Genomic DNA, 21,144 nt, shown 5'->3' on the forward strand with positions numbered 1-21,144 from the left:
TTAAGGTTCTGTCCTTGAAACTGCAGTTCCCTGTACGTACCCATATCAGTCCAGACTCCTGGGTTTTGCCTCCCTTCCAGCAGATGGAGACAGAGAAAAACTTCGAAAGCACCCTCTGTTAATCCGGTGTGCCACCTGCATCTCTTCAGGATTTCTCTGTCTCCATCAGATGGAGGTAGTGCAAAACCTGCGGTTCTGAACCGATCTTAAGTGTTTAAAAAAAAGAAAATCAAGCAGGTCAAGAAGTAATAGATTTTTCTCCCAGGGGTTGACAGGTCCTGGTGGGACCATCCCCCCTGGTAGCAAGTATTGGAGAAGCAAGGGTTGGGAACCCAAATTGCTCGTGGTTTGGGCGCCAGGGGTGACAGCCGATGGTCCGGCTCCCTCCCCCTTCTGCTTGGATCTGGAGAAGCCTTGCCCTCTTTGCCGGTAAAGTTAATTTAATTAAAAAAAAACAAAAAACGAGAGTGTAGCAGTGTTTAGCCGCAAAGCAGCAGTCCTATCACTGACAGTGGTCGGAGGTAGGGTGCACAGGCAGGACTGCGATAGCGGCTCCTGGGCCCCGCTTTTCAACGTTTCTTAATCGGCGCCTGCCACATGCTCGCATTTGCACCGGCCATGCCGCATGTTAATTGTTGGCCAGCATCTGGGGAGCCAACTTTGCAGCTCTCCTGTGCGGGCCTTTGCTCATGTTGCCCCCTTGGAGGGGAGGGTTCATCGGGAGAGGCTGTAGCGGCAGCAGGGAAGCACCATAGTGCAGGCAAGCGGCACGCTGTCCCGGAGAGTGAGATTGATCTGTTCCCACTAAATGCTGGAACGGTGGCCATTTTGAAAGCTTTTACAGCTGCTAAGGAAAAGACCACAGGGAGAGGGGATCTCCTGCCGGATCTGTTGCCGGTAAACTTGAACACAGAGGAGCCTCAGGCATCCCTGCATGAGCTCTCTGAGGTTGACTCTGATCTCCTGGAGGGTGATTTGAGGGGTCCAGCTGGTTTTACTACTGACTTTGTGCTTCTAATGCACAAAGCTTATTTAGCCAGTCAGTCCCAACAGGAAGGTTCTTCCAGGCACAGGCTTGTCAAGGGGCCGCCCAGGAAGGTCCCCAAGTGGCAGGAGCCGCAGGGGGCCATTAGGATCCGGAAGGTCAGGGGCCCCTTGCCAGGGGGTGACAGAAGTGATCCTCCTTCGGTGGCAGCCGACCTCGTGAGGCCCTCGGGAGAGGATCCCTCCTTGGACCCCCTCTCTTTAGTGGGACAGATCAGGAAGAAGAGCCGGAGAAGGCTTCGCCTTTGGACGGGGACGATCCAAAGGTCATTCGCCTGTTTCAGGGGGAAGAGCTTAATCCTCTGATCCCATGTGTCCTGGCGGAGCTGAACATAATTGTCCCCCAGGATGATCCAGACCAGGACAAGGATCTGGTCATGGCAGGTTTGCAAGGGTCGGCCAAGACCTTCGCTTTTCATAGAATGGTTCAGCAGCTAATGGTCCGGGAGTGGAATACTCCAGAGACAGGTCTGAGTAGGCCGGGCTATGGACAAGCTCTATCCCTTGCCTGAGGAGACACTGGAGCTTTTGAAGGTACCTAAGGTGAATGCTTCGGTGTCAGCTGTCACAAAGAGAACCACCATCCCGGTAGCCTGGGCGGCGGCCCTGAAAGACCTCTAGGATAAAAAGCTGGAGGTACATCTCAAAACGTTACTTGATGTTTTGGCCCTCGGCATTCGGGCTGCAGTCTGCAACAGCTTCATGCTTCAGGCGAGCCTGAGATTGATTCAGCATTTGCTGAGTGCTAAAGACCCTCCCGCCTCAGGAGTCTGTGCAGGCGGAGCTCTTAGAAGCCTATATTTATTTTTATTTATTTAAGGTTTTTTTATACCGGCATTCATGAACTCGTTCACATTATGTCGGTTTACAGATAACAGGGGTGCGAATAATACAACCAAACATAAATAACGTGATGAAGAGAAGCAGTTACAATTAACAAGGGCTAATGAACTGGGAATGTAAGAAATAGAGAGAGATAGAGGAGGTTAATTATATACAAAAGTACAATATAAATATGGCGTCTCATATATACAGTCTCTGAGTAGAGAATTTATTTGTGGTGCATATTAGGTAGAGTTCGGGAAGGCTTGCCTGAAAAGCCATGTCTTGAGTCTTTTCCTAAAGGTTAGGAGACATGGTTCGTTTCTGAGTTCTGGAGGGATGGAGTTCCATAACGGTGGGCCTGCAGTGGAAAGGGCTCGGTCTCTTAAGGTGCTGTGATTAGTGGTTTTCATGGGTGGAACAATGAGGCATCCTCTGTAGGCTTCCCTGGTCGGTCTTGTGGATTTGTGTACGCGGGGAGGAATTTGTAGATCGATTGTGGTATGTTGGTGAATGATTTTGTAAATCAAGGTGATGGATTTATAAATGACTCTGAAATGAATTGGTAACCAGTGGAGGTCTTGTAGCACTGGGGAGATATGGTCTCTTTTCTTAGTGTTTGTCAGTAGACGGGCTGCTGCGTTTTGGACCATTTGGAGCGGTTTTGTGTATGAGGAGGGGAGGCCAAGTAAAGTGGAGCAGCAGTAGTCCAATTTCGAGAAAATGAGGGCTTGGAGGATGGTTCTGAAGTCTTTGGCGTGGAAGAGTGGTCTTATCCTTTTTAAAACTTGCAGTTTATAGAAACAGTCTTTGGTGGTTTTATTGATGTGGGCTTTGAAGTTCAGTTTATTGTCGATTAGCACACCTAGATCTCTCACATGAGTGGTTTGTAGGTTGGTTGGCAGAGAAGTTGTGAGATTGTTATCAGGAGTTATGAGTAATACCTCAGTTTTGGCGGAGTTTAGTACCAGATTTAGGCTGTTGAGGAGGCTTTTGATTTCTAGGTGACAGGATTCCCAGTATTCAAGGGTTTTTGAGTATGATTCTTTGATGGGGATCAGGATCTGGATGTCATCTGCATAGAGAAAGTGTATTAAATTGAGGTTGATGAGGAGTTGACATAGTGGTAGGAGGTAAATATTAAAGAGTGTAGGGGATAAGGAGGAACCTTGTGGGACTCCGATGGTCGAGTCGTGGCGTGATGATTCTTTATTCTGGATTTTTACCTTGTAGCCTCTGTTGGTTAGAAATGATTTGAACCAGGAGAGCGCTAAACCAGAGATTCCTATCGCAGCTAGCTGTTTGATGAGGATAGCGTGGTTTACGGTATCGAAAGCTGCTGAGAGGTCCAGAAGGATCAATAGAAAGGATTGACCTTTGTCTATGCCTAAGATAAGTAGATCTGTTAGGGAGGTAAGTAGGGATTCTGTGCCCCGATTTTTGCGGAATCCATGTTGTGAGGCGGATAGAATTTTGTTGTCTTCGATGAAATCTGATAGTTGGGAGTTCACAAGCCTTTCCATGATCTTGGCTATGAAGGGGAGATTAGCTATTGGACGGTAGTTGTTGGGGTCTTTTAGGTCCAGGTTGGGTTTTTTTAAAAGAGGTTTGAGTGAGGCTTGTTTGAGGTCTTCTGGGAAGGAACCTTGGGAAAGCGAGCAGTTGATGATGTCCGCTAATGTTTTATAGATGGTGTCTGGTATTGAGAGGAGAAGTTTTGAGGGAATATGGTCTGCTGGGTGTGAAGATGGTTTCGTTCTTCTAAGGATGGTTTGGATTTCGGAAGACGAAGTGGGTTCAAACATTTCAAGATGAATGTTTTTGATGTGAGGCATTAGGGCTGGAGTTAGGGGGATGATATTGGAGGGAAGTTGAGTAAGAAGATTTGTGATTTTGTTTTGAAAGAAGAGAGCAAGTTCATCTGCTTTAGCTTGAGCTTGGTTACTAGGGCATTCTGGTGAGGGTACTTGGGTTAGGGAGGAAACATAGGAGAATAGAGCTTTCGCGTCAAAGACTAAGTTGTGGATTTTGGAGGCAAAAAAGTCTCTTTTTGATTTGGAGGTGCAGGCCTTGTATTGTTGTAGCGTGCGTTTGTAGGCTGAGAGTGTGCTAGCAGTAGGACTTTTCCGCCAGTTAGTGCCGACGCCTTATATAACCTTCTTCGTACCTCCTCCAGAACTATGGTCTCGGTGAGAAGGCTTTTGTGGTTATGCAACTGGTCTGCTGATGTTACCTCTAAAGCTCAGCTTAGCGCGCTTCCTTTTAAAAGCAAACTTCTCTTTGGAGAAGACGCGGAGCAAAGTTTCTGGGCAACAATAAAGTGCACAAGCTGCCAGAAAATAAGCCTAAGGGGACTAAAGGCTTTCTTCCAACTCACTCTTCTTTTTGGGGCAACGGTGCTTCTGCCAGAGCAGGGCACCTGGAATGGGCCAGAGGCAGACATCGGGGAGGTCCCAGTCCTGGTCTCAATCCTTTCCTGGATGTAGAGCAAGCCGAAATGGTGCTGGTCAGGGGTCCCTTGGATCCAAGTCTTCTCAATGAGATAGGGCCGACCCATTCCTCCATCCCAGTAATTGGTGGATGGCTGTCCCTTTTTTACAAGGAATGGGTCAAGATAACATCAGACCTGTGGGTTCTAAGCATCATAGAACAAGGCTACACCTTAGAATTTCCTCTACGAGACCTATTTATGATCTCTCCCTGTGGCTCACCAATGAAGAAACTAATTGTTCGGCAGACCATTCACAGGCTGGAGTGCCTGGGGGCCATTGTTCCTGTTCCCCAGGAAGAATAGAGAACGGGGTGCTATTCCATTTATTTTGTGGTGCCGAAAAAGGAAGGGTCTTTCCGTCCGATTCTGGACCTGTAGAAAGTGAACAGGGCCCTGAAAGTTCCACATTTCCAGATGGAGACCCTGCGCTCGGTCATTGCGGTGGTGTGCAGCAGAAAGTTCTTGGCTTCCCTGAATCTGATGGAAGCATATCTGCACAGCAGTATCCAAAGGGATCATCAAAGGTTTCTTCGATTCATGATTCTCGGAGTTTTGTGCCCTCCCATTCAGCATGGCTATGGCTCCAAGGACTTTCACCAAGGTGATGGTAGTGGTGGCGGCAACTCTCAGAAGAGAGGGGGTGCTAGTTCACCCGTACCTGGACGACTGGCTCATTTGAACAAAGTTGGAGGATCTCTGCAGGCAGGCAGTGGAAAACGTCTTGCACCGTCTCAGATCCCTCAGCTGGGTCATCAATCAGGCCAGTAGTTAAATTCATCCTTCTCAGGTCCTGGACTTCTTAGGAGCATGCTTCAGTACCTGAGTGGGCAAAGTTTTCCTCTTCGTAGCTCCAGTACCCAGGGTCTGGGATTACTTGCAGGTCCTTGGCTCTGTGGCGTCCACTCTGGAGTTGGTCCCCTGGGCGTTTGCTCATATGAGGTCCTTACAGAAAGTGTTACTCTCCTGTTGGGACCTGAAGTCAGAGGAGTTTGATTCCTTTACTGCTCAGAGTCCCCAGATCCAGTCTTGGGTGGTGGCTTGCCTGAGACCACTTGGGGTGTGGGGTGGACCTCGAGGTGTCTCAGTGGGTAATAGTGACCATGGACTCCAGCCTCTCAGGTTGGGGAGCAGTGTGCCAGTCTCAATAGGTCCAGGACCAATGGTCGATGGAAGAGACAACGTCTAGAAATGAGAGCGGTGAGCCTGGCATTGAAGAGTTTCCTTCCACTCCTGCACAACCGGGCGATCGAGGTTCTGTCAGACAATGCGATGACAGTAGCCTACATCAACCGTCAGGGAGGAACCAAGAGTCGTCCGGTAGCTCTGGAAGCAGAGATGCTGATGTTCTGGGCGGAACAGCATTTAGCCTTACTAGCGGCATCACACATAGTGGGGACCGACAATGTGCAAGCGGATTTTCTGAGCCACCAACGGCTGGACCCAGGAGAGTGGGAACTGTCAGTAAGCGTGATGACCCTCATTTCTTGCAGATGGGGCATTCCTCATATGGACTTGATGGCGACTCAGAAGAATGCCAAGGTTATATGCCAGTGAAACTATCTCTGATTCCATCTGCTGGAAGGGAGACATAATCCTAGGAGTCTGGACTGATCCGTGGTATTCCAGGAATGGAAATTAGCAGATGATAACCAATTTTCCTATAGTTACTAAAGACCCAAAAGTCTTTTCTGAGGTCTGTTTAATACAAATAATTAAAAATTAAGCAAGGCAAAAACATTCCTAGATTCAGGAAACTTGTAATGATTTCCTGCAGTTTATTTACAAGTTTCATATTAAAAAGGGTATTTTATATTTTGCTCATGTAATAACATATAGTGAACATTTCCCGTCCTGTAAATGCATGAAGCCTTACATTACACCCATACAGAAAACATCCTGCTGGGTGTAGACCCATGTGACAGAATGTCTTTCTGTGCATTAACCATACAACTGCCCAACAGGGCATCCCGCTGTGTAATGCTCCTCACTTATTGCTCAGCTATAACTACAGTCTTTGGGGCCAATGCAATAAATGTGTGCAGAAAATTGGCACTTAATGTTGAGCGCCTGTTTATCTTACGTGCACCCAGCCACCTCTCCTGTGCTCGTGATCCAATAATAAATGAGGGGTTGTGCTAAAAAGGAAGTGCTAGGGACAATGTGTGTCTGAATCGGTTGCACAGGATAGGTGGCTGTCAAGCCAGTTGGGAAAATGGACGCTCAATCTACAAGTGTCCGTTTTCTCCTGCTACCGACATATGCACAAGATACACAGCCTGGACCATGCATCTTGTGTGTGTATTTGACATCCAGAATTTTTTTATTTTAAATAAATACTGCTTTATTTGGTTTGTTCCTACATAGTATCACTACAATACTATCAGGAGAAATCTCAGAAAGCAGGATTTTTCTTTTTTTCAATGTGCCCTTGAGCGTGGCATACCTTTACGCCAGCCCTGGGCTGGCATAAAATTTTCTCCCAGGACAAGCAGGATGGTAGTCCTCACATGTAGGTGACGTCATCAGACGGAGCCCTGTCACGGAATACTTTTGTCAAAATTTCTAGAACTTTGACTGGCACACTGAGCATGCCTAGGTTGCCATAATCCCTGTAGCCACAGGAGTCTCCCTTCAGTCTCTTTTTTTTCCACACTGCAGTTTGCCTCGCAGTTAGGAGCTCTGTGAGAATTTTCTTACCACTTATCCTCATGGAAAAACTTGAAGTTGTCATCTTAAAAAAAGTTCCCTCAAAGGGGTCTCCCATCGTGACACTATTTCCTGACGCTCGGTGAGAAATTTTCCACCATCTCCGGTCAGTTCCTGCTACCTTGTTGTCGGTTTTCTCAGGGCACCAACCGTTCGCAGCCTCCTTTTTCACCATGGTGACTGGCTTTAGAAAGTGCCCAGAATGTCCGTGCACGATGTCCATCACTGATCCGCACGATGTCTGTGTGCTATGCCTCGGCCCATCACACGATGTACATCGGTGTTCTAGCTGCGCTCAAATGACCCTGAAGGGCAGGCGTGCCCATTTGGACAAAATGGAGTCTCTTTTCAAAATAAAACTAACTCCATCGACTTCTGCCCATTCATCACCAGCAGGAAAATCTTCCTCCATCGAAAAACCTCGCCGTGATCAGCAAGGAGACGGTGACCGCCCGTCACCGATGCCATCCAGGGCATCGGTAGCGTCTTCCTCAGTGCCGGAGAAGGACTGGACCAAGCATAGGCTCCGGCACCGCATCGGCTTTGATGGCCATCGAGCCAGTTGCGAAGAGGAGCCATCATCCTCCTCTGCACCCGAGACCCCGAGGCATTCTCCGCTGTCACCGGTGCTGGGTACTAAGTCCCCACAGAATCCTGTGGAGGTGCCTGTAGCACCTAGCCTACCTCCTCCCCCTGTAGCTGCGCTTCCTATACCAGCTTCCAGGGAGGAGCTGGACATCCTTTTCCACCAGGCAGTCCTCACTGCCTTCTGGAACGTGCGTCCCCATACCGGCACTGACACCGGAGCCATCGATGTTTACACCGTTGCTCGACCGCCTTGATACCCTCATCGGTGCCCTTCCAACCCAACCTGTGCCATCGGTACAGAGTCGATCTTCCGAACCTCCAAATTTCCCGATACCCATTCCGGGGTCCTCTGAGGACGAGGACATGGACTCTAGTCCTACTCCAGCTCCGCTTCCATCGATGCCGGAACCAGTTCTAGGTCCATCGGGGCTCTCGAGATCAAAGTGGCCACGGTTCCCACCCATGCTGTCGCATCCTCCATCGAGGCCTCCATCAATACCTGCACGTCCTGGAGTAACAGACATTCTCTCTCCCTTGGGATCTCAACCAGAGACCCCTTATGATCCATGGGAGGATGTTGACACGGACACTTCCACAGAGGACCTATTCTCAGAGCCTTCTCCTCCAGAAGAAAGGAGATGGTCCCCTCCAGAAGACCTCTCCTTTGCTAACTTCATAAAAGTATGTCCGAAACCATCCCTTTTGACCTGGTCACCGAAGATGACACCCGTCACAAGATGTTAGAAGTCCTTCAATTTGTGGATGCCCCCAAGGAAATTATGGCCATTCCAGTCCATGAAGTGCTCTTGGATCTGCAACATCGCCTATGGGAGCACTGTCCCACCAGTCAGTAGAAAGACAGATGCAACATATCTGGTCCAGCACACTCCAGGCTTTCAGAAGCCACAGCTACCTCACCAATCGGTGGTAGTGGAATCTGCGCAGAAGGCGGCCAAGAGATTGCGCCCTCATTCTTCAGCTCCCCCTGGAGAGGACCAAAGGTTTTTGGACCGTCTAGGTCATAAACTTTTCCAGGGCTCTATGTTAGTGTCACGCATAGCTGCCTTTCAGTATATATGACACAATACCAGAGGAATCTATGGAAACAAGTCCAAGAGATAGCAGACTCCCTCCCCCAACAACAACAGAAGAACCTCACTGCCATTCTCCAAAAAGGCCTTGAGGCAGGGAAACATGAGGTCAGAGCTGCATATGATTCCTTTGAGATGGCTTCTCGTTTATCAGCAACAGGAATCAGTGCCAGAAGATGGGCCTAGCTTAAGGCCTCTGATTTAAGGCCAGAAGTCCAGGATAAGCTCGCTGATCTCCCATGTACTGGAGATAATCTCTTTGGCGACAAGATACAGGACGCAGTGGCTCAATTAAAGGATCATTGCGAAACCCTGTGTCAGCTTTCCACAATCACTGCTGAAGCTCCTTCCTCTGCTCTGAAGGCCTTTTTATCGCTCACACAAGTACTACTCACCTACATCTCGCGTGAGACCAGCCAGACCACCTCAAAGAGGACATCCACGTCAGACCAAAACGTCCAGATCTCAACCAGCTCCGGCCTCTGGATTTTGAAACCTTTCCAGAGAACAGCCATGCCATGAATCCAAGACCAGACTTACCTGTAGGAGGTCGGCTACACCACTTCATAAACAACTGGCACCTCATTACAACAGACCAATGGGTAATATCCATCATAACCCAGGGATACCATCTAAATTTCCTCATGGTACCCCCGGATTCACCACCCAATCCACTGTGGATCCGAAGAGATCACACAAGCCTTCTAGAGTCAGAACTGTCCACTCTACTGAGCCCAAAAAACAAGAAGGAAGTCGGTCTAACAAAGCCATGAGGAATATAAACACATTCACCGAAATATTGTTTTACCAATAAATATTTTTGAATACCCTACTGAGCACCAGGGCTATGGAAGCTGTTCTCCTGGCACAGCAGGGCAGAGGGTTCTACTCCCACTATTTTCTCATTCCAAAGAAATCAGGCGGCCTCCACCCTATCCTAGACCTCCGCAATCTCAACAAATTTCTACAAAAAGAAAAATTCAGGATGGTGTATCTAGGCACCATGATTCCCCTTTTCTACAACAAAGAGACTGGCTCTGTCCTCTGGATCTTCAAGACGCCTATGCACACATTGCCATATCCCCACATCATCGCAAATACCTGGGGCATCAACATTTTCAGTAACCGGGTTCTGCCTTTCGGACTTGCCTCGAAATCCCGTGTATTTACAAAATGCCTAGCAATGGCTGCCGCCCATCTACACAAAAACAGCATACACATGTTTCCTTACCTGGACGACTGGCTATTAAAGAACCAATCCAAGCAAGGAGCTCTCAACACTTTAAAGCTAACTATCAATCTGCTACACTCGTTGGGGTTTCTCATCAATTACCAGAAATCCCATCTGAATCCATCTCACCTCCTTACCTTCATCAGAGCAGATTTGGACACCACCGTTGCAAAGGCCTTCCTGCCCAACAACCACGCAGACATACTCTCCAAACTAGAAAATCTCTGCGCACAAAGAAAACAGCTTCAGCCCATCAATTCCTCAGGTTGCTGGGCCACATGGCTTCCGTGGACCACGTCACTCCTATGGCCAGGCTAGCCATGAGAATAATTCAATGGACTTTGAAATCTCAGTGGCTCCAAGCCACTCAACCTCTTTCATCCCATATCCGTGTAACCGACCAGTTGTGTCTCTCACTTCTCTGGTGGACAAACAAAGCCAACTTGCTGACAGGTCTACACTTCCAGCAACCAGTGCCTCAAGTCACCTTAACCATGGTCGCATCCAACTTGGGTTGGGGAGCTCATGTGAGCAACCTTCAAACTCAAGGGACTTGGACACAATTCGAAGCAAAGTTTCAGATCAACTTCCTAGAGCTTCGAGCCATACATTATGCTCTGTATGAGTTCCAGGACTGCCTTTCACACAAGACTGTTCTCATACAGACAGACAACACAGTTGCAATGATGTACTTGAACAAACAGGGAGGAACAGGCTCTTGTCTGCTCTGCCAGGAAGCTGCGCAGCTCTGGGCCTGGGCCCTTGCACACTCCATGCATCTCCGGGCCACTTATCTGGCAAGCATACAGAAAGTAGTAGCAGATCGCCTCAGTCGATGTTTCCATCCCCACAAGTGGTCTCTGGATCCCTGTGTAGCGAGCAAAATCTTCCAACGCTGGGGTCAACCAACCATCGACCTCTTTGCAACCGAACTGAATCACAAAGTGGGCAGATTCTGCTCCCTGCACAGACAACAAAACACGTTAGCCATGGATGCCTTCGCTCGCCCCTGGAACACAGGCCTCCTATACACGTATCCAACGATACCACTAATAGCCAAAACTCTCATGAAGCAACAACAAGACAGGGGATCAATGATACTCATAGCCCCATACTGGCCTCGACAAGTGTGGTTTCCCATGCTTCTCAACCTCTCCAACCGAGAGCCAATTCGCCTGGGCACAGCGCCCAATTTCATAACTCAGAACCAAGGCATGTTATGCCATCTGAACCTTCAGACCCTATCCCTCACAGCCTGAATGTTGAAAGCCTGATCCTACAACCCCTCAACCTTTCAACTAATGTCTCTCAAGTGCTTGTAGCTTCATGAAAGCCTTCCACATGAAAATCCTATCTTTCTAAGTGGAATAGATTCACCACGTGGTGCACTCAAAAAGGTATTGACCCCTTTTCATGCCCTACTCCACCCCTATTAGACTATCTCTGGCACCTGTCAGATTCTGGTCTCCAGACTTCCTCGGTGAGGGTTCACCTCATTGCCATCTCAGCATACCACAAGGGAGTAGGGGATGTCCCAATAACAGCGCAACCCCTTGTGAGTCGGTTTACGAGGGGCCTACTGCAACTTAAGCCCCCTCTACGGCCACCAGTTACCGAATGGGACATAAATGTAGTACTTACAAGGCTCATGCGCTCCCCATTTGATCCTTTGCACTCCTGTGATGTTAAATTTCTTACATGGAAAGTTATTTTCCTAGTGGCCATTACATCTGCTCGAAGGGTTAGTGAGTTACAAGCACTTGTCACCCTATACAAGGTTCCTCCATGACCGAGTGATTCTCCGCACTCACCCTAAATTCCTTCCCAAGGTGGTAACCGACTTTCACCTGAATCAGTCTATAGTTGTACCCAACTTTTTCCCAAGGCCCCACTCTCACCAGGGCGAGAGAGTTTTACACATCTTGGACTGTAAACGTGCACTTGCATTTTACCTAGATCGCACTGCAGTCCATAAGAAATCCACTCAGCTCTTTGTTTCTTTCAATAAAAACAAACTGGGAGTTGCAGTGGGCAAACAAACTTTCTCCAACGCTAGCAGACTGTATCGAATTCTGCTATGAGAAAGCAGGCCTTCCTCTCCAGGGACAAGTGAAGGTGCACTCAGTGAGAGCCATGGCAACTTCAGTAGCACACTATCGTTCAGTACCGATTGCTGACATTTGTAAAGTTGCAACATGGAGCTCTCTCCACACATTTGCAGCACATTATTGCCTGGACAAGGAAGGATGTCAAGACTCTGCCTTTGGCCAATCCGTCTTGAAGAACTTATTTCCAGTATAATCCCAACTCCTTCCACATCTATCTGCTGTGACTTTCAGGCTGCCTCATTTTTCCCAACAGTACACCAGTTGTTCTGCCTGTTGCATAAGTTGTAAGCTGTTGGTCCAATTTAAATATGAGTCTACCTGTAGCTTGCTAATCACCCACATGTGAGGACCACCATCCTGCTTGGCCTGGGAGAAAACAGAGTTGCTTACCTGTAACATGTGTTTTCCCAGGACAGCAGGGTGTAGTCCTCATGAAACCCACCACCACCCCATGGAGTTGGGTCTGCAACAGCTTTATTATTTTATTTTTCGCTCGCACCTTTTGCTACAAACGAGACTGAAAGGAGACCCCTGTGGCTACAGGGATTATGGCATGCTAGGCATGCTCAGTGTGCCAATCAAAGTTCTAGAAACTTTGACAAACATATTCTGTGTCAGGGCTCCGTCTGATGACGTCACCCACATGTGAGGACTACATCCTGCTGTCCTGGGAGAACACCTGTTACCGGTAAGCAACTCTGCTTTCCACATTGAAAGGGCGCGTTGGCCGCATGGAAAATTTATTGGATCGTGGGGATTATTTAATAGCCTCATCTACATGGATTTCCATGTGATGAGTGCTGATAGCTACATATTGGATCGGGGGCTATGGACGCACTTCCAACGGCATGTTAGGCCATGCAGAGCAGCTAACACACAGTATTGAATCGGCCCCTTTATACTTGGGACAATCTTCCCCTTATCCCTCTAATCTGTGCACATTGTTGTTTGTTTCTTTGGGTCCAGATGATACTTACTGACAGTAATTGCTGAGATCTGTGTTTCTTATAATGTGATATATATGTATACGTTTTTTTTTTCCATCAGCGAATGACTCTCAAGCAAGTAACTGAATAAAGATCTTAAATTTGGACTTAGACGGATGAGCATCTGAATACCAGCAACTGGCTCACTACCGCAGTCTTCAATATTTCATTATATTTGTCGGTATAGAAATGGTTTTCATATATTGAAACAGATAAACATGTCACACTTAGAGCATCGTCTCTACATTTTTCAACTTTGTATGTTTAATACCTGTAATTATTTTTCTTTCTTTTTTTTTTTTTTCTGTCCACAATCTTGTTTGGGCTGGTGAGGAAGAGAAACAATGTCACTTTAAAGCTTCTGAGCTTTGTATGCCCCTGCCTAGTCCTCTTTGGATTTCTTGGTGTGGCTGTTCCAAGCTGAAACATTTCTTGTATACAGTAATTCTTATGTTCTGTAAAATACATGTATTTTTAACTAGCCCGCTGTGATGTGTTTTTGTGAGGGACATTTCTTTGAAAAATTGTAAGGAAGCCTTTGATACAAAAAGGAAAAACCATTTTATACCTAGGTGGATTGCACATGCTATCGGCGAACTGGAAGTGTCTGCTCCAGGCGAGGTGTATAAGCTGAGGATCCTCTTACACTGGGAATGATATTTGTGCTTGAGGCAATGATAAACTACATGCAGACATAAAATAAAAATCAGACTGTCAATGGTTTAAAATGGTTACATTAGTGCATATGTCTCTACTGAAATTATTATCCTATAGGTAGTGTAGGGCCCAAGGTACTATTATTTTATGGGCAGTTCATTACCCTGTGTATGGTATAGTATTTTGTACTAATTAATAGAGAAAAGTTTTAACCTTAGAAGCATTTTAGATTTTACATTAAAACAACATTTCAATATACAGTGGATCTTTGACTTACAAACTCAATTCGTTCCAGAGGGCTGGTTGTAACTCAAGTTGCTTGTAAGTCAAGACTATTTTGTCCATAAGAAATAATGGAAATACCCATAATGCGTTCCAAACCTCCCAAAGCACCCCTTACCTAAAATTTTCATACAAAATGGTTGAATAATGTGCGTAATTACCAGAAACACCTATAATTTTCCTAGTGTACTCACCAAAAAGTTATAAAATGTGCCTAGCCTACCAGAAACAACAATTTCATACTGTACTCACCATTCAAGTTGACAACTTTGGCTTGCAGGAAGGGAGGAGGGGGAGGTTTCCCCCCCTCCCCACCTCCTCAGAGCACATCTCTGGCCCCCAAACACTCATTTCCCCCTCCCAGCATACTCATTCCTCCCCTCCTGATACCTTGCAGTAGCCAGCTGAGTGCTACACTCCCTTTCTGCTGCTGCACAGAAGCTTCCTTGGTCACCAGTGATGCTGTTGCTTGCTGCAATGCCGTGCCGGGTCTGCCTATGTGCTCCTGTGAACATTTGCAGCTCTGGGTGCACATGAAATGGACAGGCCTCATCATCATCATCAGCAGCAGCCAATCACTGCAACAGCAGAGCAGAAGTCCCAAACACCAAGCCCAAAAACGCGATTGACAGGAAAAAACGCCCAATTAGAAGTAACCGCATGCACGAGCAGATATACATGGCCTTGGCCGACATTCAGGTTGTAACTCAAGATTTTGATTGTAACTCAAAACTAAAATTTTGGTTGTAACCCAAGTTGTTTGTAAGTCAAGCCAGTTGTAACTTGAGGGTCCACTGTATCTGACTCAAAATTTGGCTTTGATGACGTGTCTAGGGATAGATAGTGCTATGTGCCTCTGAGATGTACATTTTTTTTTTTATAAAGTTGTTATAGTTCTTGAAATAGAGTTCCTTGCCTATTGCGCCTATTGCTAGGGATCATCTGTGCCCACTTAACTTTTTATTTCCCTGTACGTACCAGGATCAGTCCAGACTGCTGTGTTATGCCTCCCCTCCAGCAGATGGAGTCAGAGAAAAGCTGAAAAGCACCCCCTAGATATACCGGTGTGCCACCTGCGATCCCTCAGTATTTTCTCTGACTCCAGCAGATTGAGAGGCATAACCTGCGGTCCTGTTCTTGTTAGGATTTTCTTCTGGGAATCTCCAGGTTTTTTGCCTATTTAATGTTTCACTGACTAGATCAACTGGTTTCTCCCTTATTTGGTGTTTTTCATGTAAAAAAAAAAAAAAAAGAGATGTATGTTTAGTTTATTTTTTGGTGTTCTCAGCGCAGCGTGGAGGGCACTGCCGGACTTTCCCCGGAGCTAGTGTGTCCCAGTAGGCAGGGGGAGAGCTTACCAGTGGGCCGGTCACCCTCCCCCCCCCCCCCCCCCCAGATGCTTCCTCTAAGGCACGCTTAGGTTCTTTTCCCTTCAGGGGTAAGTTGTTGTTTGGAGACGAGCTGGATCAGCTCATCAAGGACCTAGGAGACAAAGTTTATAAATTGCCTGAGGATAAGCCACGTCAGTCTCGATCCTTCGGGAATTCCAGAGCTCGTTTTCGGGGTCAGCGCTGGTTCCGTATGGGGGAGGGGTGGTTCCCTTCCCCCAAAACAGCAAGCGGCAAGGTCCCAGTCTTGGACTCCTTCCTTTCGCGGCAGGCGGCCCCAGCGTTTGGGATCCTCGCAAGGTTTTGCCCCCAACAAGACTGCTGCCCAATGAAGGCACGCAGGCCCATTCCTCCTTTCCGCTCATCAGGGGTCGGTTGTCCCAGTATTGGGAGGAATGGGTCAAGATAACTTCGGATCAGTGGGTCCTCGATGTGGTTCGTCACGTTTACGAATTGGATTTTGCTCGTCCCTCCGGGATCTTTTTGTGACATCGCCATGCGGTCCTCCGGAGAAGCAACGTGTATCGCCCAAACCTTGGACCAATTGCGGTCACTGGGGCAGTATTACCGGTCCCACCGGCCGAGCACAGGACTGGCCAGTATTCCATATATTTCGTGGTTCCAAAGAAGGAAGGCGCATTTTGGCCAATCTTGGATTTAAAGCAGGTAAACAAGGCTTTACGCATTCCCCGTTTTTGCATGGAGACGCTACGGTCTGTTATTGCGGCCGTCCACAAGGGAGAATTTATGGCTTCTTTGGATCTGACCGAGGCGTATCTTCACATTGGAATCCGAGAGGGTCATCAGAGATACCTGAGGTTCATGGTATTGGGGACCCATTTCCAGTTTTGTGCCCTTCCGTTCGGGTTGGCGACGGCTCCAAGGGTGTTCACCAAGGTTCTCGTGGTCGTCGCAGCTTTCCTACGCCATCAAGGGATACTGGTCCATCCCTATTTAGACGATTGGCTCATCCGGGCGAAGTCGGAGGCATCGTGCAAGCGGGCGGTTCGGTTAGTTGTGCAGCAACTTCTGTAGTTAGGTTGGGTAGTCAACTTCGCGAAGAGCCGGCTAGAACCGACCCAACAGTTGGAGTTCTTGGGTGCCCGGTTCAATACGGGGGTGGGCAAGGTGTTCCTGCCACATCAACACATGGTCAATCTCATGGCACAAGTGCAGAACCTGATGGATCTCCCGTTACCTACGGCCTGGGATTATTTACAGGTCATTGGGCATATGGTGTCTACTCTGGAGATGGTGCCGTGGGCTTTTGCGCATATGTGGCCTTTACAGAGCACGCTTCTTTCTCGTTGGGATCCCAGGTCCGAGGATTGCGACATGGTGTTACCATTGCTGGAGCCGGCCCGTTCCAGCCTCACTTGATGGTTAACTCCAGATCATCTCCTGCAAGGAGTGGACTTAGAGCCTCCGTCTTGGATAGTAGTGACGACGGATGCCAGTCTGTTCGGCTGGGGGGCGGTTTGTCAGTCCCGAGCAGTGCAGGGGACATGGTCTCCTCACCAGGCCTCTTGGTCCATCAATCGTCTGGAGACCAGAGCGGTGATTCATCGTTGAGTATGTCACTTAATAGTGTAGCTTTTTTTAGCAGGGATTGTGTGTTCAGTAGCAGGATAGAGAACGTCATTAATCCTATCATTTGAGTGATGGGAGACGTCATTATAGGGATGAGGGTTTTGTAATATGTATTGATATTCCTTGTTCTCATTTTATTAGTGGTGAAGTTTGAGTATTTAAGAACTGGAATGTGGGAGTATATCATCGTAAATGTGTTTGCTCTAGTGATAAATCAAATACTGAGGCGTAGATGGTTAATGGAGGATAAAATGCGGTATGGCTATGCCTGATTATGGAGTTGCTTGAATGCTGAGTGCTGGTTGTTAGTTGTCTGAGGTTGCTTGAATGCTGAGTGTGGTTGTTAGTTGTCTGAGGTTGCTTGAATGCTGAGAGCTGGTTGGTTGTTGTCTGAGGTTGCTTGAATGTTGAGTGCTGGTTGGTTGTTGTCTGAGGTTGTTTGAGAGCTGAGTGCTGGAAGATAATCTATTAGCTGGTATGACTCAGATAAGGTGCGCATGAAGGGGCGCACAAAGGGGCTGGCCCCTTTGTTGCGCTCCTTTGGCGCGCGACGCCAGGAGCGTTGAGTGCCCTTTAAAGGGCTTAGAAGCCGGTCGTGACGTCGGGGGCTTCCGGGGAGAGTTCGTAGAGAAGAGAGGACAAATAATAAAATTGAATTGTGACGCGCCTTGCCTGCTTTAGGAGGGAAGGCCTTGCGGGTGTCTGGGTTCGGGTCCACCTCCCCTGGCCCCGATGGGCCTGCGCCGATTGCGCAGGGAGGGCCGACCTAAACCGTGGCTGCGGCTTGCAGCGTGGACGAGGCAGGAGCAAAGAGGGCGCGCCTGGAGCGGTGAGTTTAAATGTGCGTCCAATGACAGTTAAATGTGCGTCCAAGACGCACATTTGTTTTTTGCATCGGGAGTGAATGCCCAATAGCTTCTTTCACATGCATTTACATGTGATGAGCGCTGTTGGATTCACTCTGCGTTGCATGTGCATTGAATATGCGCTAATCCCCTTATTGCATTAGGGGATTGATTAACGCCTATTCTACCTGCGTCCGACTGCAGGCTAACAGTGCGCTCGGCTTAGTGCACTGTATTGCATCTGCCCCTTTGATGCGGAAAAGAGAGACGTAATTGAATTACAGTCAAGATGAAAAACAAAACGTACCAGCCCAGTGGCCCTGCTTATGTCTTCACCAGTGGACATACTCAGAGAACATATTATTAGTGCAAAGATAATATATATGTTTATTCACATCCAATATATAAACCTCTATCTAGACAATTAAAATCTAACTAATCAATACATACTCATACATTCATCATTCATACCAATTTTAAAACCACGTAGAACACATATCAATTACATATAAACATTGTGACTCAAAATATTTTTTACTCAAAAACTTATAACATCTTTCATTTGTTTATTCCTTTATTTTCTATTTCTATACAGTGTCTTCTATCTTTGTCACTCAAATTATTTTCTAATCGCAACGATTAGAAAAATTATTTTCTATTCCCTGTACGTACCGGATCAGTCCGCACCAGCAGGTGGAGACAGAGCAAGATTTGTCAGGCTCTGCCATATATACCAGGGTGCCACCCACAGCCTGCCAGTATTTCTCTGTCTCCAGCAGCTGGTCCGGGTGCAGATCCCACCGCCTGAGAAGATTAGAAAAAAGATTTAGGGAGGATAGTCAGGGACTTGTTTGTCTTGTTTGCTTCCTTCCTTGGTTTAAGCCTTTAAAATAAAAAAAAAAAAAAGAAGACTGATTCTGGAAGATAGGTCCTTGGTTCCCAGGGGGTTTGGCAGGTCCCGAGGGAACCATCCCCCCTGGTAGAGCAGTTTTGTTGAGGCTAGGGGTCGAGGGCCCAAGTCCAAGTTCAGCAGGGGTGATACCGGGGAGCCTGGCTCACTCACCCCCCGCGGGACCGATCCAGCACCATCTGCGGGGACAGCTCCTGAGGTATTAAAAAACAAAAAAACAAACAAAAAAAAACTTTGTGTCTGGTTTCTTTCTGTGATTCTCCGGCCTTGCACGGCATGCTCCTTCGCTTCCTTTCCCCTGGCCTCCCTTCCCTTTCCGCGAGGTTATTTTACAGCCGGGTGCGCGTCTTCACGATCGAGGCAGAGCCGGCATGCCATGAGGTACAGCCTGTAAGGCCTGCGGCTCTGCTAACGCGCGCCTCTCGAGGGATGGGCTGTGTTCAGCCTGCATCCCTGGAGGCGAGGGATCATCGGGGGCGGCTCGGGGGATGTTGGTTCCTTGGTGCGTGATCGGAGAGGCCCCGCCATGGGTGCTCAGGCCGGCAGCGCAAAGCACGGGAAAACCCGCCATTTTGACGGCGATCAGTGCGGCCGCGTTCATGCCAGAAGGGGGCCCTCGACCCCTAGCCTCTCTCCCCCCAGCGCTTGGTCTCGCAGCCGGAGTCTCCGGTCGCGGCAGTGGGGGGGGGGGAGGGGCCCTCGCTCGGACACTTCAGATACAGGAGATTCAGTTTCTTCTTTTTCCTCTGAGTTTATTATTGCTATGCACAGGGCCTTCAAGGCCCGCAAAGCTGGTAAGCGACGCTCTCATCAGGGGTCCCTCCTGGGACGGGGGAGAAGAGACCATCGCCAAGTCAAAAGGAGGGAGCCTCCAAAGCCAAACAGCCCCTTCAGGCCCTTCCCCCCCCAGGGAGGACATGACTTCTTCCGATGACTCAGGGGACCCCGACGGTCATGGGGACCCCTCCCCACCCCCAAGGGGGGCAGAGGGTGCTGGAACCCCGGCGCAGGGGGTAGCGCAGTCAGAGCAGCCCTCTGAGGGAGATGATCCGAGGGTTTTATGTCTCTTCCGCAGGGACGAGTTGCCACCCCTTATTCCCACCATCCTGGGGGAAATGGGCATTGATACACCCCCCTCCCCTCGGTGGAGCCTAGGCGGGGTTTGGGTTCCATGGATCCAGTGTTACTGGGTTTGAGTCACCCCCCCCTACCACTTTCCTGTTTCACTTCTCGTCGACAGACCTATTTCGGGAATGGGACACGACTGATTTGGGCCTCAAGGTCACGAAGGCCATGGATAAACTCTACCCCTTGCCAGAGGAGGCTCTGGAGATGTTGCAGGTTCCGAAGGTGGATGTGGCGGTTTCAGCAGTGACTAAGAGAACGACGATCCCAGTCACAGGCACCATAGCACTGAAGGATGTGCAGGATCGCAAGTTGGAAATCCAATTGAAGAAGATCTTCGAGGTTTCTGCCCTGGGGGCCCGGGCGGCGATCTGCAGTAATTTTGCCCTACGGGCAGGCTTGAGCTGGGTACAGCAATTGCTTGCCAATGAGGGCCTGTCTGAGGAGGAAGCCAGACAGGCCGGGCGCCTAAAGGCGGTGGTGGCGTATGACGCGTTACATGATCTACTTAGAAACTCGGCGCGTTCCATGGTCTCAGCTGTCTCAGCTCGGCGCCTCTTGTGGCTACAGAACTGGTCGGCGGATGGTGCCTCCAAGTCACGCCTGGGCTCCTTGCCCTTTAAGGGAAAACTGCTTTTCAGCAAGGAATTGGATGATATGATACAGTTACTGGGAGAGAACAAGGGGTATCACCTGCCGGAGGACAGGTCTCGGCTTAAGGGGTCCTTCTCTTCCCGTTCTAGATATCGGGGCAACCGTAGATCCCGGGCTCCTCGCTCTAGTACTCCTTCGTCCTCCTTTCATTTGGGGGGATTTAGAAAGCAGTCTCAGCCCTTTCGGGGGCGCCGTTTTGGCAGATCTGCGGCCACCTCCGGCACACCCGCCGGTAAGTCAGTGCAATAATGGCCCACCGGTCCATCCCTCGATGCCAAAGATAGGGGAAGACTATCTCTCTTTTACGAGGCTTGGACCAAGATCACAACAGACCAGTGGGTACTTTCTGTGATAAGACAAGGCTACGCATTAGATTTTGCTCGGCAGCCCCGGCTGAGGTTCTTCCAATCCCATTGCGGGCGCACAGACAAGCGGGAAGCAGTTCGTCAGACGCTGGTCCGGTTACTAGATCTGGGGGCCATTGTTCCAGTTCCCGCCTCAGTGCAACGAAGAGGACATTACTCCATATACTTCATCGTGCCAAAGAAGGGAGGGCTCCTTTCGGCCCATCCTCGATCTAAAGGAGGTCAACCGCTGTTTGTGGATCCCACACTTTCGCATGGAGA

The 21,144-nt window shown here is 48.7% G+C and overlaps 1 protein-coding gene across 2 annotated transcripts in view; it reads left to right on the forward strand.

The window, feature by feature from the left end:
- ZC3H14 (zinc finger CCCH-type containing 14) overlaps positions 1–13,548 on the forward strand; it is a 206,103-nt gene extending 192,555 nt beyond the window's left edge. For both annotated transcript variants that reach the window (XM_029597753.1, XM_029597754.1), the window contains one exon: positions 13,129–13,548. In XM_029597753.1, the coding sequence (XP_029453613.1) occupies positions 13,129–13,135 (7 nt within the window). In that variant the 3' untranslated portion in view covers positions 13,136–13,548. The remainder of the gene's footprint in view (positions 1–13,128) is intronic.
- The last annotated feature ends 7,596 nt before the right edge of the window (positions 13,549–21,144 follow it).

The sequence above is a fragment of the Rhinatrema bivittatum genome, chromosome 4 (genome assembly GCF_901001135.1).
Source record: "Rhinatrema bivittatum chromosome 4, aRhiBiv1.1, whole genome shotgun sequence".
NCBI classification, from domain to species: Eukaryota; Metazoa; Chordata; class Amphibia; order Gymnophiona; family Rhinatrematidae; genus Rhinatrema; species Rhinatrema bivittatum.